The 18,690-nt window shown below is 40.3% G+C and overlaps 1 protein-coding gene across 1 annotated transcript; it reads left to right on the plus strand.

Moving 5' to 3' along the window:
* Window positions 1-1,945: 1,945 nt before the first annotated feature.
* Window positions 1,946-10,496, plus strand: zbtb45 (zinc finger and BTB domain containing 45). The gene is made up of 6 exons (XM_026171932.2): window positions 1,946-2,199; window positions 3,335-4,684; window positions 5,057-5,191; window positions 7,516-7,656; window positions 9,338-9,611; window positions 9,952-10,496. The coding sequence occupies exons 2-6, from the start codon at window positions 3,626-3,628 to the stop codon at window positions 10,368-10,370; spliced, it is 2,028 nt and encodes a 675-aa protein (XP_026027717.1). The 5' UTR covers window positions 1,946-2,199; window positions 3,335-3,625; the 3' UTR covers window positions 10,371-10,496.
* Window positions 10,497-18,690: the final 8,194 nt, after the last annotated feature.

Raw genomic sequence — 18,690 nt, forward strand, 5'->3', positions numbered from 1 at the left:
CCAACTGTATAACAGTCTGGTACAGGAACTGCTCTGCCTCGGACCGGAAGGCGTTGCAGAGGGTTGTGAAAACTGCCCAGCGCATCGCCGGAGCACCACTTCCTGCCATAAAGGACATCTACAGGAAGCGGTGTCTGAAAAGGGCTGGGAAAATCATCAAAGACCCCAGTCACCCATCACATGGACTCTTCACCCTCATGCCCTCTGGGAGGCGCTACAGGAGCCTCCGGACTAAGACCACCAGGTACCGGAACAGCTTCTTCCCCACAGCTGTCAGACTCCTGAACTCTGCCTCCTGACATCTGACCCACGTTAACACATGGACTGGACATACACACACCCACAACCACCTACACACACAATGGACAACTGTACCCTCAAACACACAATAATAACATGGACTGAACCACCACTCAAAACCACTAGCACTTTATATAGCCTCTGTAGAAATTATCCACATCTTAACTGCACTACTGTATAATTCTGTGTAAATAATCATTCTGTACAATACGATAAATTTTAAAACTACAACTGTTTATTATCTGCATAGTTCACATTTCTGTATAACTGTATATCTCAGATTTCTGTAAAGTTATTTATTTCATATTCTGTATAGTTTTTCATATTTATATCCTGTTCATAGCCTGTACATAGCTTGTACTCACTACAGCCTGTACATACTTATAGTAATAGCATATTTATAACATACTTCATACCGTGTACATTATAACATACCATAATAGACCCATTTCTGTAATATACTCACATATCTATATTATTGCTAATATATATTTGTAATATATCTATATCATGGCTAAAGCACTTCTGGATGGATGCAAACTGCATTTCGTTGCCTTGTACCTGTGACATGTGCAATGACAATGAAGTTGAATTCTATTCTATTCTATTCTAGATATTTAATAATACCACCACTTTCTCATGAAATTCTATAGTTTGCTTTTCAGAATCATGGTTTGTTTATTTTAAAAAGGCACAAAGAGTTCCTTTACATCAGATAACTTGTGATGGTTTATAGATATCATGGGCAAAAATCAGGAAGGGTACAGACAAGTTCAAAACAATGCGCTACATGGAGACAATCTATCGCTGACCTTTTATCTGTCATCTATAGCATTTTTAAGGTGTCTCACAACCTATGAGTATTTGTGAATGGTTTTTTTTCACACCACAATTTTTGGATTATATGTCTAATATATAGCACATATTTATTACATTATATCATCATTTTGTATTCAAGTTTGCCACTCATGATTAGGTGGTGGTGGGGGCTGAACTATTGTCCCACTGGCTGTTCTGTTTTATATAAACTCTCCTTTACACCTTTCCTTGACCTCATTGTCATCAAGGCCAATGTAATGTGATTGGGAAGGGTTAGGACTTTTCAACTGGAACCTGGTACCCACATGGCTTTTAAACCCAGAGAAAAGTTCAGATACTGACCTTTTTTTCTCCCATTTCATGCAAGCATTTACTGCATGACGAACATTCTTGAGCATGCAGCACTGCATTAAGGCTGATCTAAGAATCTTGCCCCACCAACTTCAACAAGCATGTTGCCTTTCTTACTGGGATTAAGTCAGGTAAGTGGAATTCTTGTTGTACAAATGCCCTCAGATACATGCTCATAGAAACCGTAAGAAATCGCAATATTTAAACAACTTACTATAAAAGTTAACTTGAAAATCTATGCTCCTGTGATTTGTATATTTGTCTGTATTATATTGTTGCTATTGTTGTGCTTGCCGAATATAATTCATTTAAAATTTTGCATTAGTTTCCTCTTTTGCCATATGACAAGCTTGGGAAGAATTAAAGAGTTTAAACAATTGAGTGTTTGCATTTCCTCGAAGCTATTTAGGCGTGTACAGGTATGTTGAAGATCCTCTTGTATCTAGACTTTGTCTGCAGGTATTTGTCCTACGTTTTTAGATGCACAAGCCTATAATTAATACCATAGAAGTGGTGCATGTACATTAGCAGTTGCCGCTCGTGTAGCTTGCGTTATACAAGAGAAACTCCATATCCCTTTCTGTATGTGTGTATATGCGTGTGTGTGCAACTGCGTGCATGTGTGTTTGTTACCAGCTCTCATCAGGTTGGGTACGTTATTTGAGGGCTTCCTGCTGCATCCATCTGCCTGAAACTACCAAGAACCGAACTGTCACTGTATTTTTCATTGTAAGTAGTCGTGATTAAATAGCATGCAATGACAGTGTCACAGTAAAACACGTAGGTATAGCCTTAAGAAGCTTTGTGCAGAAAAGGGTGGTAGCCCGTTAGCTGCTGACATGCTAACTTTACTAATTTTTCGCTAGCTAACGCAAGCTAGTAAACTAGCCAGGTTAGCATTCTATTTGCGCGTGGGGGCGAGATTTGATTGCTGCTTATATGTTATGCTAGAAACGTTGCCAGTTGCTGTTATATTCAGTGCTCCACTTTTGTGTTTTATTGGGCGTCGAAGCTTTTTTTGCATGTATAAAATAGTGCAGATTTCCGTGTGAGACTCGAGCGGCTAATATCAACAGCTAACGGTAGTTAACGTTAGCTCGCCGCTCTTAACCTGCTCGCTTGTAGCTGGAGGGAACGTTAGCTGGTCAGTCATCAATTTAATCGAGCTATTAGTTACACATTTAGGTAACAAGTGCTATTAATTATCCACCCATTTTGCCTCGCTATTCCTGCGCCTGTTTAGCTCAATCAACGGTGTAATTAACTCTGATGTTGCATTACCGGCCACCTACTGTGCAAGATAACCACATATACTGACCCGGGGAACCATTGGACTCGCGCACGGCACGTGCTGTCGGTTGACCAAAACAGGTGTGCCAGATGATGCACGCGACTAATTTGATGATGGATTATTAGCTGCTCAATTGTTACTCAGCCACCTTTCGTTACGGCTGGATTAACTAGTTCCAACACGAAACGAGTCACTGAGAACAATATAATTAAGGGGTAGAGTTGAGGATTAATAGTATAATTTGTGAATGATTTATTTTAAATCATGAAATTCTTATTACTATCTGCAAAGGTTTTAGAAAATAAGAAAAAGGGGCATTCCATTCAACGACTTTTAGGAAAACAATTCAGGTTCCTCTTTGTTCAACCCCCAAACAAAGAATGTTAATTTTGATTAATCTAATGTAAAGACAAGTTCTGTATTTTTTATATTTGAGTTGCAATTGAATAAATTAACATTTTTGACATACATATATTATGTATATATGTATATATAAACACAGTAGTGTTTTTGCACTACTGAAAACTTTATAAGTGCTTAGTGTATAATTGTTTTTGTTATGGTTTATTTCAGCAGGTTTTAACAGAGGTTAACGTTCTGGTGGAAACAGCCACTTGACATTGCCCACACTCAGGACATCGAAGGCAGCTCCTCATACCTTTAGGCATATCAGAGAAGCAGTTTGTAAACATTCATCAGACTCATGACTGTTTGAGAGGACACGGCCCCACCGTGGCCCATGCACTGTATCCATTTCCCTCCCTGTCCTCCTTATCCCTCAAGCTGACGCAAAACCCCAGACACCTACCCCCCCTCCCCCACCCCCACTCCCATCCGGTTCCCAGTGACTCGCCTCCTCCTGCCATGGTGTCCGGCACAGAGACCGTGCACTACATCCACCTCCACAACTCCAGCCAATCAGTGCTGGAAGCCCTTCGCACACAACGGCGTGAGGGCCTCTTCTGCGATGTGACCGTGCGAATACATGATGCCTCCCTGCGTGCTCACGCCTGCGTTCTGGCAGCCGGTAGCCCCTTCTTCCAGGACAAGTTGCTGCTCGGTCATTCTGAAATCTCTGTTCCGCCGCTGGTGCCCGCTGAAACCGTGAAGCAGCTTGTAGACTTCATGTACAGTGGCTCGCTGGTAGTGCTGCAGTCACAGGCCCTGTGCATCCTCACTGCTGCCAGCATCCTGCAAATTAAGACGGTCATTGATGAGTGCACTCAGATCATCTCTCAGAGGAAGGCAGCGGCAGGGGCAGCAAGTGCAGCAGCAGCGGCCGCCGCAGCTGCTGCTGCTGGAGGAGGAATGCTTGGAGGGGTCCTCCCTAAACAAGAGGAGCGTGGCGGGGGGAAAGGGAGAGAGAGTGGCAGCAGTGGAAGCTGTTCTGTTAGTGGGGGTGGGGGTTACGCCAACTTCTCTAATTTCATGGCTGAATGTGGAGGTGGTAACATGGCCGGTGGGTTAGGGGGTGCCAACGTTAGCGTCAGTGATAGCGGCCCAGGCCCAATGGATCAAGCTAACACTGTAAGCCTGATGGCACTTGGAGACATGGGCCCCGGTGCCATGTGTGGTGGTGACGCGATGGGCACCGGGGGAGGTGCAGTCCTCATGAAGCAGAGCTCAAGCTGTACTCAGGACGTAAGGTACAAGCTCCGAGACCTGTTGGCACAGACAGCCAATGGAGCCAGCACAAGTAGCACAGGGAACCTCTCAGCGGGCTGCAGCTCCGGTGTGGCCAGTGTGGACAGCATTGGCAGGGACAGCCTCCGCGGCAACACAACTGACCTCTCTGATGACCTTGTGGGGATAGACCGATACAGCGAAGAGGAGGACTTGGATGGGAGAGACAGGGGAAGAGATGGAGATAGAGACAGGGGGGCGAGCCACAGCCGCAAGCAGAGGCAGCCGCTAAGACTCCAGGTAGGGGGATAAGGGGAATGGTTGCTATGGTTACAGTTTTCAGGCATGCAGAGCTGCAACGTTTTCGTTTTCTTTCTTTTTATGCTTTTCCCTCTTCTCACACTGCATTGGCGTATATCGCTGAGATGTTTCTGCACTTTTCACAGTTGGATCTCTCGCCTAAACTTCAGCAGTAATTGCCTTGTTGATAATCTATGGACTTCTGCATATTGACTGTAGGTTATTCAACTTATCAGAACCTGCTTGAAGGGGCTGTAGCTGGGGCATTGGTTGCTCTTATAGACTTTTTGTTGCTTTTTAGCTCCAATACTGATCTAAAGGTATTTCTTTACTACTTGAAATTGAAATGGACCTGTCTTTTTTTCTCCCTAGGTGCTGGGAGGAGAGGGAGTAGTGGTGAAGGATGAAAGTGTACAGGATGCAGATGGGACTGTCTATGCCTTGGAGGATGGGAGACGAGATCAAGAGCAGGAGGGCTCCCAGGAATCCATGGCAAGCTTTGGACAGGTATGTTAACTCAGAAGTGAATAAAAAAAACTAAAATGAAGAAAAAAAAAACAACCCAGCTCACCTGCGCTGAATGTTTCAATAATTTATCTACTATGCAAGGAGAAGCATGGCATTCAGAGTATTACACATATTGCAGTTGTGAAGTGATGGTCTTTGATTTTTTTAGAGAAATATTTAGGTACATTATCTTCCGTTTTGGCTTAGAAAGGCCTTATTGTAGTACATTCAAACTCAGCATTTGTGCCAGAAGTCCTGAAATAAGTAGACGGGAAAACGTGGTGGAGCAGATTTATGCCGCAGCCTGCTGTACCCTGCAGTCTACACAAGGAACATCTGCCACACAGTCAGAAAGATTCAGCCCTGCTTGTCAGTTTTGCTGCAGATTGTCACGTTTGGAGATAAAATCATCTACTCAGTTTAGTCAAAGTCACAGCATGTGATCGTCACTTAACCCAACATTGCTTGAATAATATAATCTTGTCTTTGAGCAATGTGTGAAACGGGCTCTTGCTTTCATCCCTGCAGACATTATTTTTCTTATTTGTCCTCCTCATGTCTATGACTGTTAAAAGGCAATTGCTCTGCTGTGATTGTAGCCATGTTTACATGTAAGATGAGCGTTCAGAGAGAAAGTTTGAATCTGGAGAAGCTCTCCTACTTTTTTCCTCTTGCACAGTGCACCGCTGCTCCCTGCCACTCTGAACGCTCCCTGCTTGCTCACCCAGTGAACAGAGCAGAGCGAGAGAGCTGTTCCTGTTCCATTCGAGCAAGATGTTGTTGCAAAGCAGGAGGATAAAAATATGAGTATGGAAAGTGCTTAAATTTCTGCAACAATAGCGGGAACCAAAGCATGACGATAACTGCAGTGAGTGTGATAGATGTGGTTAGCAAGCTGAGATATACATGCATACCCAATGAACAAATATCTGAATAGTAGAATATTTGGCCACAGCCCTAGAATGCGTGCAAAAATGCTTCAGTCGGCCACACGCCACCTGGAGGTGTTATTGCTAGTCATCAGTTGTAAATGATGTCTGATCCCACATTTTTAAGAAAAATCAACTATATATCCAATATATTCAAAGGTCATCTTGGTCCGATATCTCAAATTCAGTGATAAAAATCTGCAGATGGGCCTGTTCTCTGCAAGGACGTAAATAAAGCCTGTGCAGTGGAGTTTCTTGAAGAACTTCCAGTATGTGTAAGACTGTCTGTTTTAAGTAGGTTAGCAGTACTAGTGCTAGTGCAGTTCTTCACTTCCTTTTACTAGAAGTAGTGTTAATGTTTGACTTCTCTGTCTACCGTGTTACCCTCACTGTGTGTGCTATGGTACCGTTACAGGATGCACCCAGGTTGTTAACAGCTCTGGATGCTCTTCTGTTCAGTCTACCCCAAATCCATACACATGTCTGACTCTCGTAAAATCAAAACATATATTCCACTATGTTATTTCTATTATTATTACTCAGATTTAGTAACAACAGTTTGGGTATTTTCCACTTTAAGAAAATCATGGCCGGGACAAACAGACTAGAATAGTACTCACATGTACAATGAAATTATGGGCTGCAAGTGCAAATTATTGAAATCCCAGCATTGACATTACTGGTTTAAACATTTGGCACTAGTTACTGGAAACTGTAATGCATGACACTATTGCATCATCACACAACATGTATCAACACAGATAAGAAGATACCAGACCACCTAAGTAGCATGTGAACCTCGATCAGCCTCTCAGACAAACAGAAAGTTACTACTGGTATGACTCATGTTGGCATTTCGTGCTTCTTTACATTGAGGTGGATCATCTTCCCAGCCAGGTCTAACTACTTTCAGTGAAACTGCTGCTGACAGTCATTCTATGACTGGTTGGACTGTAATGTACGATATCGTGTCAGCATCTGCTCGCCTGCAGCTGTAACATGGTAGACTTATAAACAATATAAAGAAAACTGGCTGTATATTTAGGTAATGAGGGATGTAGTTTGCCTACACAGAAAGTCTTTTTTAGTTGCATAATGTGTGTTACATGAAAAAGATAATCTTGTTTCCTTCAAACCAATGGCATAAAGGAATGTCTTTTAGTTGAGCTATATGCCCGTATAGATGACCAAAAGTCTAATTTTAGGTTTGCTTTTACATTCCTTTGATGATATGTGCTGTCTGCAGAGCTGCAGAGATGTGAACCATCCGACCCTTGAACTGATGGCAAAACAAGCAAAATTTCTCATGTTAAATAGTCTTTTTTTTAGCTTGTTCTTTTGTTTGTTTTAGTTTTGTTTTGTTTTTTTAAATCTATGTTTGTTTTTGTGTTTCAGGATTTCTATGATGAGCAGGGCGTGTTTTCAGAGAGTTTTTGGCCCCAGAGTGAGCCCCCTCAAGCCATGGCTTTTAACCCCAGAGGAAGGGTCAATAAACCACTGACTCCACCTCCAACCACCCAGGCCATCAACAACCAGGTCAGTGCTTCAGTCAAATTCACGAGGGGTGTACTGGGAAGTAAGATTAATGGATTAGTGAGCTCTGTCGAGCTCAAAGTCAGAGCTTTCTGTATCACCAAAGTGGCTTTTTTTATGGCAACTTATGCTGAACTCATAACCTGGTCAAGAGCAGGTTGTGGTCAGAGTTTCAGCTTAAAATTGGCTGGACATGCACTAATTGTTTTATTTACAGCATTTTTAAAAACTGTGTTATACTCTCTAGTGGGGAACATGTTTTATATGTGCAAGTTGTTAAGCCTTACCTTACTAACATCACGAATTAAGCCCTGAGTGCACCTTTCATTTTCACTGGAATGTGCATGTATTCAGAAAAAATGTATAAATGTTTTTATTCTTGATTCTAATGAAACACCTTTTGTATGTATGTTAGAACTAAAAACAAAATGAATGCAAACCTAGAATGAATCTGTTCACCGTTTTCTGAGTAAACAATTATGCAGTTAAATGAGGAAATAATGAGCAACTTAATTGTTAATGAAAATAATAATTGCTCCTCCACATTTCGTATATAAATACATGATTGCAATTGCAAAAGTTACAAAATAATTGAATTGTGAAAATTGAAGCGCCTTAAATGTGAAGCACTAATCTTATTAAATGATGTTTGCATTGAGGCAGGAAGTGAGATGATTGACGGAGAGTACATTTTAACGCAATGCAGCACTAAGAAAAAACACACACACATACTCAACCAACACAGAACAACAGAAACACAAATAAAAGCTTCAATTTAGTGTGATGGGCTGTATATCTTTTTCAAGCTTCAGCCTACACACTTTGATTGACGGGTGTGCTGACTTTGAAAATGAAAATGCAGAAATGGCCTGCATAGACAATGATTTTTTTATTATTTTTTTTCAAGAATGCAACAAAAAAAGTAAAAAAGAAAATGAAACAGCATAACATACCAGACTGTAACATACCATTTCTACATATATATGCTCAAATCAGGCCTTCTCAAAATTCTGATGATGATGGGTTCAGTCACATGTCAGCTCCTTAAATTGGCAAATGGAAACGCACACCTGTCAAACGATTTGTACCATATTTACTGATGGTCTGTGTTAGCACAACGCTCTCTTTAGGCATTTAAAAAATGACTGTGTGTTTTCCAAAGAGGCATGGTGTGTTTTGTGGCTGGAAGGCGTGGACACGGATATTTTTGAAGATGGATTTATTGCATATGTGTATAGGAGTGGAGCTTCCAAGGTGCAATATCTGGGGAGGAGTAGTTTCAAATGAGTCGTGCAAACGTGACTTACAGAGGTTTTAAAAAGGAGAAATAAACAAATAAGAAAAAAATGCGCATTCACACTATCTAACCTTTTTGTGGGTTAGATAGTAGTCAGATCCTGTGCTTTACCTGAGTTCTGCTGGGCAAATCAACACTGATTCTGTTTCAGCTGACTATTCCTCTCTCGTGCACGGTGTCCAGAGAGAAGCACGTGTGTAAAACCTGCTGTTATTTTGTTTAGATCTGCTTTTGTCCTGCCACACTTGGTAGGATGGTGGTCATTACTGAAATGCACCAGCTATTGTTTTTATTAGGGGTATATGTAGTTAATTAGTTCTAAATATTATCGATTGTGTTCGGAAATGTTCATCCAGAGCAAATTGTCTGTATCATGTTCCTTCACAGCTTCTGTTCCAGTACCCAGTGAGCCAGTCGCAGCCAGCTCCGTTCTATGTGGGCGGGCCCATGGGTGGGATTGACACCATGGCGGGGACAGAGCCCAGTCAGCAGGCTCCACCCCCAGCACCGATGACCCCAGCTCCGCCACCCTCCACCTCTTCCTGCTCCGCAGGGCCCTCACCTTCCTCCCAGGGATCTGAGACCTCGTTCGACTGCACGCACTGTGGCAAATCTTTACGTTCCAGGAAGAACTACAGCAAGCACATGTTCATCCACTCCGGTACGTTCATGTCACAGTAATTGATCAGCTGCATGTATGTTACACAAGTGTGAAGAGGACAAAGATTAATTGCATAGTTACGTATGCAGTATTCCAGCATTCACCTCATTATCACCTGCCATTGAGGTCAGCATAAAGGTAGAGACTTGTATTTCAGGATAATCTCTCGAATGAATAGACATGTTTCTATCCCAGAATTCTTTGTATCGTATTAAAAGAACTGTAAAATAAGTATTTTTATATGAACAAAAGGCAAACAGAAAATGATTCACTTGTATTGGCAAGACTGTTCTTGGGGATGGTTTTATAAGCGTGCTTCTGCACATGCCTGGCTCCACAGGTCAGAAACCTCATCAGTGCTCCATCTGCTGGCGCTCCTTCTCCCTGCGGGACTACCTCCTCAAACACATGGTGGTGCACACTGGTGTCAGGGCCTTCCAGTGCACCATGTGCGGCAAGCGTTTCACCCAGAAAAGCTCGCTAAATGTGCACATGCGCACCCACCGTGCCGAGCGCACCTTCCAGTGCAACGTGTGCCACCGGGCCTTTACTCACCGTACCTTGCTGGAGCGCCATGCCCTGCAGCACGCCCACCACGCCCCGCAGACCCCAGGTCAAGGCCAGGGGCGTGGAGCCGACATGACCTCACCTACCAAGCACAGCCCTCCAGCTATGGGAGGGCACTCAGGTATGGCTGGCGCGGCTGGCATGGTTGGCAGTATGGCCAACATGCAGAGCCACGGAGCTTCCTCCACCTAGAGAGAGGGGGGAAGGAAGGGGGGGGGGTTATGATCCCATTCCTTGAATCAACAATTTGCTCCTAACAGCCTTGTTGATCTTTTGTTCTGATGGAAAGAGCGCCATTTTAGCTTAATACCATTTTCAGTCAGGGCTCCTACACAGGACTGGAACGCCTTTTAAGAAAAAAAAAAAAAAAAGTACTCTTACGGGTATTTTTGAATAGCACAGATATTATGGGAAAATCTGGCTGGAAAAAAAGTCATTTTCTAGAAACCTGTTTGACCTAGTCGTAGCTGTAATTCGTGTTGTCACATCAGTTCCTGTGAGGACTAACCATAAGCTTATAGAGCAATGTCACGATAATCATGCCTTGTTGAATAGCCATGTTTCTTCTTTTGTGTAATAACTGAGACTTGTGTAGGAGCCCTGTTTTGAAAAGACCAGAGAGTCACCAAAGAGGTTAGGAAAACTGAACAGGGTTTGGGAGTGGGTGAGGCTAAGGAAAGTTGTAGCGTTTCTTTTTTTTTTTCTAAGTGGAGGTGAGGGTGGGAGTGGACTAACATTTGGAGTTTTAAGGAGATGCAAGTTAGGGAAACAGGGAAGGATAGGTCGGTCGGTGAGTTTACCAGGTTTCATTCACTTTCAATTCATTTAAATGAAGTTTGTGTCAGTTCATGCAAATTACCAAAACATAAGCATGTAACCATAACCCAATGTGGTTGTCCAATGAGGATGATTCTATACGTAGAATCTTTGAAGCAGCAGATTGGAAAAGTGCTTGAGGGTTTTTTTTTAATTTAGTATTTAAATGTGTCACTATAAAGTCAATATTACAGAAAAGGGAAAATTTGAGTAGTAAATTGTTAGAAAACAGTGAATGTGCTACATGTGAGCACAGAGTAGGAGAAGCTAACCCAATGCAGACGGCTAGTAGAGGTTTAGCTAGCACTTTAGCATAGAAGCTAACAGATAAATACAGTCTCAGTTTCGTCTTTTTTTCTTATTTGTTTTAAATGATCATTTAAAAGTTTTCACAATTCCATTAGCTATTTTTAGCTATTAGCTATTGTTTAATATTAAAAGCTAATGATAGCATTAGCCACATTTAGCTATGCTAGCATGTATAACAGTTCTTGCAAGGAACAGTTAAAGTTATTTGCAAGCAATATTCAGAGAATTATCACTTCTTTCTCTACTGTTTAACTACCTTTTGTGGTGGTAAAGTTTTTGTTTTGTTTTTTTTCATCAAAGCCAACACTGACTTTCTATATAGTTTTATATAGAATAATTTTTTACCTGTAACTTCTACATTTATGGTTTGGTTTAGTGCATTACTTTAGATCAAGTTGGACAATAATAGAAAAAATAATAATTTAAACAATTTAAGAGCACTGATGTTGATTTAAATATAAAGAATTAAGTGTTGATTACGTGTTGTTCAGCAGCTGAAGTTTATGGTTCTCACATCAGTTCTCAGGAGTAACACATGGGCGCATTCTCTTTAGCAAAACATTTTGCTTGCCTTTTACTTTCAAAACACCCTCAGCGCCTCTTTTTTTCACCCGGTTTTGAGTTTTGCGTATTTAAACTTGAAAAAAAAGAATACACTTACTGAGTTAATTGAATTGAATGTGAATGGAGCCCGGCACTATTCAGGAGCAACCTTTGATGACAAAGAAGCGTGCTGATGAATGAATCGAGGAAGAAGGAAAATAGTCCGAGAAGAGTGAGAATACAGCAGGGAATGGGGGAGGGAGGAAGAGGCGGGTTGTATGATGCACAGCAGTGTGAATGAAATTCACCATCATCCATCAGACCGCTTTGTAACATTTTCCACAGGCGCCACCGGTCGGCACCAGGATCATATACCTCGAACCAGAACGAGCCCCCGATGGCTCAGAGGGACACTAGTTACTCATTTGAAATGTTTGCTAAACATTTCAGCATGTTTTACACACAGACACGCACACACACACACACACCTACAATTACCTCGGTGGTCCAAAGACAGGCATTATGCTTCACATCTTTTAAGCTACATCAAACGAAGAAACAGTGAAAACTAAAGCTAAGATAGATCCATATACTTTTTAAAAGCTTGCTAAAGTACTTATGTGTAAAATTCCTGTACATCACTATAACGCTCAGTTTGTTATTTGTCGCTCATGTGATTCTTTGATGCAAAAATAAGGCAGAAAAAAAACAACCTAAAAGCGAAAGAGCCATTCAGAGGAAGTTAAACTTGGATGAATATCAATGACAAATCAGTGACCATTATCAGGATTTTTATTAAGTGTTTGGTTTTGTTTGTCTTTTGGGGCTCTGGTTGATAATAAATGGGAAGTGTTTGTTGCTTAAAAAAATAAAAGCTTTTCTTACAGCACTATAAAAAAAACAAAAAAAAACAAACAACTTTTGATGTTTTAGTAAGACTAAATTAATCATAAAACTGTACAATCACCCCTTCAAGTTTTGACCAAGTCGAACTAGTGATAATATTAATTATCACATTAATATTTATTAGGATTTGATCTCTATGCACAGTTAAGTTTGCACATCATGTTACTTAGACCTAATGTTGCTGTCCCCTAAAATATTTGGCCCGAGATTGTTTTTGTTTTCTTTTTCAGTACCTTAAAGGTACATAAAAAGACCTTATGTGTTCCTGCTTTTTGCTCATTTTCCTCAATGTTTGTTAGCTGAAGCATTATATGATATTCAGTAGTTTACTTAAGCTTTGTAAGAGCCTTCTAATTGACATGATTTTATAAGTGAACCTCTCAAAAGTGAGACATTTTGAGCTTGAGAACTTTGCAAGTGATTAGATAATTTGACATTTAAAAAAATCTCTTTAATGTAGACGTCTTTTAAAAAAGTGAATCCAGGAAAGATACAGATTTGGATCCTTTCTGCCTAGGCTTCACTATAAATATTGACATGAAATGTCCCACATAAATGTGTAAAACGACTGCTTATTTACACAGAACAGTCCTGGCAGCATGTGTTCATTGGCTTCTGAACATTGCAAGTGAATTTGCAGACTCAGTACATAGTTTCTCCAGTGTTGTGGATAGAAGAAGAGATGCTGGACTGAAACTCCTCCAACTGCCTGTTGGTTATAAGCTATATACATTTATATATATATATATATATATATATATATATATATATATATATATATATATATATATATATATATATATATATATATATATATATATATATATATATATATATATATTAATTAGTGTGTATAAATGTTAACGCCAAAACATTGGTGCTTTTTTGGAAATCTTTACCTCATTTGATAGATGCCAACACCACGCTGTGGTCTGGGTTTGGTAAATAAGCAGTATTCAGTATTGAGCTGTTTCTGAGGTTTGATCAATCCTCAGCAGTGAAAGTGGTTTTGGTGCATTTTGTCTGAGGCGGACCCTTGTACAGTACTGTATTATGTGTGCTTTGAAGCCATGTCAGCGCATTGTATCGTACTGTGTTATGCCTTTTTTGTTTTCTGTACTTTCGTTTTATTGAGAGGGATGATAATTGTTTTTTCTACATTATTTCTTTAACAGAAGCTAAATATGTCAGAAGAAGAAAAAGTCATTTTATAAAAAAAAAAGTTACTTGTCATTGTAAAACTACATCTTTTATGTATAAAAAGACTAAAGGCATGATTTTAACTTTTTCTGAGAACTTAGATGTCGTACTCGATGAATTAATTGAATTTTAAAAATGAGTGATTTCAAAGATTTCTTTCTCCAAATAAAGTCTTCTATGGCTCTGGGCCAGCTGCTCTTTGTGGATCTCAATTTCTTAAAAATAACTTTTTTTTAGCTCCTTCTTTTTTTTAACCCTAAATGCGTGTTTGTATCTGCGCATGTCTTGTGGGCAAATATAGATATACAATTCTTATTTTGCACACGCCCTCAGTTCTCTTTTAAACACTAGGCATCAAAGCTGCCGTTTGATGTTGGTATTTTTACCCATCCAGCACTGCTCATCACACAGTGTAAATCATACAACCCGTAGATGCAAAACTCTTCTTCCATTCAAATCTCCAATTAATTCAATTCAATTTTATTTATATAGCGCCAAATCACAACAAAAGTCACCTCAAGGCGCTTCATAGATACAGAGAAAAACCCAACAATCATGTGAAATTAAAAATCAGTTTGTGATAAACTATTAACGTTAAAGAATATATAAAGACATATATTTAATATATTTATAAACTGTCCCTGATCAGACATTGTACATTCAGGTGCTGAGATCATTAGAGGCCATTATTGTGAAAGCAGTTATCTCTTGGTATTTTGTGTGACCCCCCTCGATGGTGGAATGGGACGATGGTGTCCTGGCTCTTCATTGAGTATCACTCTGTATCTTCAGTTTTAGCCTAATTTAGCAACTGTGAATTGCTTGCTTGCTTTATTCATTGTGATGTATTTTTATGCACTTACTGCTGCTTCGAAGAATACATGGAGCTTAAGCCCTGGACAAAACTTTGAAATCTTTTGTCCTTAACAAGTAAATAACTAAACGTCATGTCAGCCAGCTCCTCGTCAACACGTTTGTCTGGGGTCATTTGTTTTGGAATAAATGTACATGTCTTGGTTTGATTTTTCAGAAGTTTTTTGAAAGAAGGTGGATGCTGCAGAGTTGAACAGGACACTTTTCCAGGGCCAGTGGATGGCAGCTGGAGGAGAGAGGGTAAACTCTCCTCAGGCTGCACAGACTGGTGAATGGTTCTTAAACATCTGTGCAAGTTTCTTCTTGTTGACCCCGCTCTGAAGCATATTTTCATTTTACAAATTTACACTCATCTTTAGTTTCTAATATCACTAAAATGGAGCCAGTTGGTGCTCCTTTTCTGTTTTCGCTCATTTCTTCCCTTTCACCCGACATGCTTGGACTTAAATCCGGCTCCTTGTTTCTCTATCGCTCGGTGTACTTGGCCTGTACCGCTTGCTTTCTTTGATTCGTGATTGGCCACATGGTGTACCCATCAAAAAACAACGTCCCACCCCTCCCTGCATGGATTTTATCGGAGCTGAACAGAAGTGGCTGAAGAGTCAATTTTCCCTGTCGGGACATCCTTCATATATATTTCAATATAAATATATTTCAAATTTGTTCCATAAGATAACGCAAAGTTCTCTAAAAATGATCAGGTGCATAATCAGCCAATGTCCAAAGAAGAACATTTTGAAAGATCTCCACAAGGTCTAGTGAACTTCTGCTCAACGCAAATTTAAAACTGCAAGAAAGTCTGACTCGTTGGAAGCAAAATATAGAATTTTGCTTAAATAAACCCACCCTCATAGCATGAAAAAAATCCTACAACTGTTACACTTGACAGATTATGTTTTATCAGTTGGTATTTATTTGGTGTTTATGAACTTTGAAACACCACAGCCGAGTGTTCCAACAGGAACAAAAACACATGAATGAAGCAGGCAAATGGTAACTGGTCTTGTTCTATTAGTGCTTTTCTATTCTATCTGAGCACTCAAAGAACTTCATACAGTTGAATCCTTTTCAGTGAAATGACATTTTACTAAATATTAGTTGGGGTGTCTGTACATATTTGAGCTTGTATGGATACTTTTGACCCTACCTTTAGAGAAAATCCCAAATAAATTCAAACTTCTGCACTGAATTATTCTTTATTAAAGTCATTAAAGATGTGTGCTGTACAGTAATTTCAGGAAAAACAACAGTTCTAAGAAATCATTAAAAATCTTAAACTACCATGACTTTCATTCCCATGGTGTGTGTATATAAACCTCTGATCACAACTATATATTTATTGTCATTATGTCGCACAGCTCAACTCCAGAAGCGCTGGAAATGAGGTGAAAAGCCTGTTTTTAGGGATACAAAAAGGTTGTGAAGGGATGCCAAATTGCTATAATTTTTCTGTAAAGCAAATTTACCTTTGCGTATAAATAAAGCAACCGTGAACCTTTTATCAAATGTAAGTATATCAGCTAATAACAGTGCATTCACTGATGGCCATATCGGTTTTTGTCCTCAAATCTGAGATTCGTTTTCAGAGTTTGTAATTTTGTAAGTCTTTAATTCTTAAGGTCATTTTATTTTAATGGAGAGAGACTGAATATCAACCAAAAATTTAGGGGAGAAAACACATTACAGAAAAGATATTCACTGATTTGCATGTTATCGAGTGAAAAAAGTATTTGATTCCTTACAACCAAGCCGGAATAATGGGTCCCACAGATTGCCTGTGTGCAGGGATTGCAATTAAACCATTAATTATAGGCACCCCTGTTTTCAGCTCTTTATGTGTATAAAACACACCTGTCTACAGAGTCAGTTTCTTCCAGTCCACCACCATGGGCAAGACCAAAAAGCTGTCAGATGATGTCAGGGACAAGACTGTAGACCTGTACAGGGCTAAATGAGCGTCAGCATGCTTTGTGCGAAGGTGAAAATTGTTGAAGCAATGATTTGGGAAGGAAAAAAATGACTGTTAGTTGCTTTCAGTTCCATGCTACGTGAGAATGATCATGGCAAAGGTGGTGGATCAGCCCAAAACCACATGGCGTGGTTTGGCTTGTTAGTGATCTGACAACAGGACCACAGTCTAACAACACCACTGGTAACACACTGCACCATAAAAGATTTAAATCTTGCAGCACTCACAAGGTCTGCTGCTCAAGAAGTGACCATGGCTGTCTTAAGACTGTGAAAACGTAAATGATTCAGAGAAGACTTGGGAGAAAGTGTTCTGGTCCACTAAAACCAAGATCATGCTCTTTAGTGTTAACTGGACCAGCTGTGTTTGTGGTGGAGAGGAATGCTGAGTATGATCCAAAAAAACACCATCCCCACCATTAAGCATGAAACTGGAAGAAGTGGGGCTATTTTTCTGCTAAGGACACAGGATGACTTCACAGTATCAAAGAGCCAATGGATGGGGCCATGTGCCATAAGGTCTTGGATGAGAAGCTCCTTCTCTCAGTCAGAACACTGAAGGTGGGTTGTGGATGAGTCTTCAACCATAACAATGACCCAAAGCAACAAAGGAGTGGCTAAAGAAGAATCACATTAAGACTATGGAGCTGCCAATCTCAAGACGTCAGTTTATAGAAAATCAATTTAAAGCTTTTATGTAATGCGTTTTGGGGGGTTGTGGTCGATATTCTGTCTCTCTCCATTAAAATGAAACTGTCATAAAAGTTAGAGACTTTTCATGTCTTTGGAAGTGGGCAAATTTACATATTCAGCAGGGGATAAAATAATAATAAGTATGTCTTCAGAAAGACACTGGTGTATCACTGTGGTTGCTCAGTTTAAAAACGTGTTTTTAGTTTAAATTGTTTCTTTTTTATAAGGCTTTATCACTCTTGCTCTGTGAGTTTTACATAGCTGAAGCTAAATATGAAAACATTGAATTTCTCAGGCTGCTGATTGAGTGCTGTAGTGTCTTTGTATTCCTCACTGTGCACAAAAGTCCTCTTAGGTTCTCTCTTGTGTTGCCCATTTCTCAAAAATCCCAACAAATTTATCAGAAAGGAAGACAATGCAAAAGCTGTTGTTTCTTGAAGGCCCATAGATAATCGTTTTTTTTTTTCCTTTTACTGCTGCTCCTTTGAAGGTCTGGCTGGTTGTGGCTGAACTCTGGCCAGAAGGCATCTGTTACTCAACAACATCTGTTCCTGTTACTCTCTTTCTCCCAGCATGCCGAGGGACACGCAGGTTCTCCCAAGGGTGGCCTTTTGTGTGCCCCATTGTCAATTCCATCATTGTCTGCTGAAGTCTGTTCCCATAAGGCCGTGGGTTTATAAACCCCTCCAAAGGACAAACTCTACCGCCCTGATGATTTACAGTTATTTGTGTCCAAACACAATCTGTATCTTTGTGGGGCAATTAAGAAAGAGAACTCCGAGGAACTGATTTTATACTGTATGACTTTTATGTTCAGATGTGACCGAACTTTGCTGTTTGTTTGTTTTTTAATAGCTTTTTCTCTGGCAACAGGAAGTCAAGGTTTGAAAACCAAACCTAAAGTGGTCCAGTAGGTGAATTTCAGAGCCGTGAATTACCTGACTTGGTCTTTAGGAGGAGAAACAGGAGTGGTAAATCTAGCGTAGGGGTATTGTTTTTTATGAATAGGGCCCCCTCTCTCATCTCCAGGGAGACACTTTCAACTTCTGGCAGTAGCCAACAGTGTCGGCATAGAAAAGCCCACTATGGGGTCGCAAGGGGAAGACAACAGATGTTACTGATTAACTTTGCTCACAGACCCCTAAAGAAGTGTTTTTCAGAGTGCTTGCAGATGGACAAAACAAAAGTTGGACGCAATCAAATG

The sequence above is a fragment of the Astatotilapia calliptera genome, chromosome 6 (genome assembly GCF_964374335.1).
Source record: "Astatotilapia calliptera chromosome 6, fAstCal68.1, whole genome shotgun sequence".
Lineage (NCBI taxonomy): Eukaryota > Metazoa > Chordata > Actinopteri > Cichliformes > Cichlidae > Astatotilapia > Astatotilapia calliptera.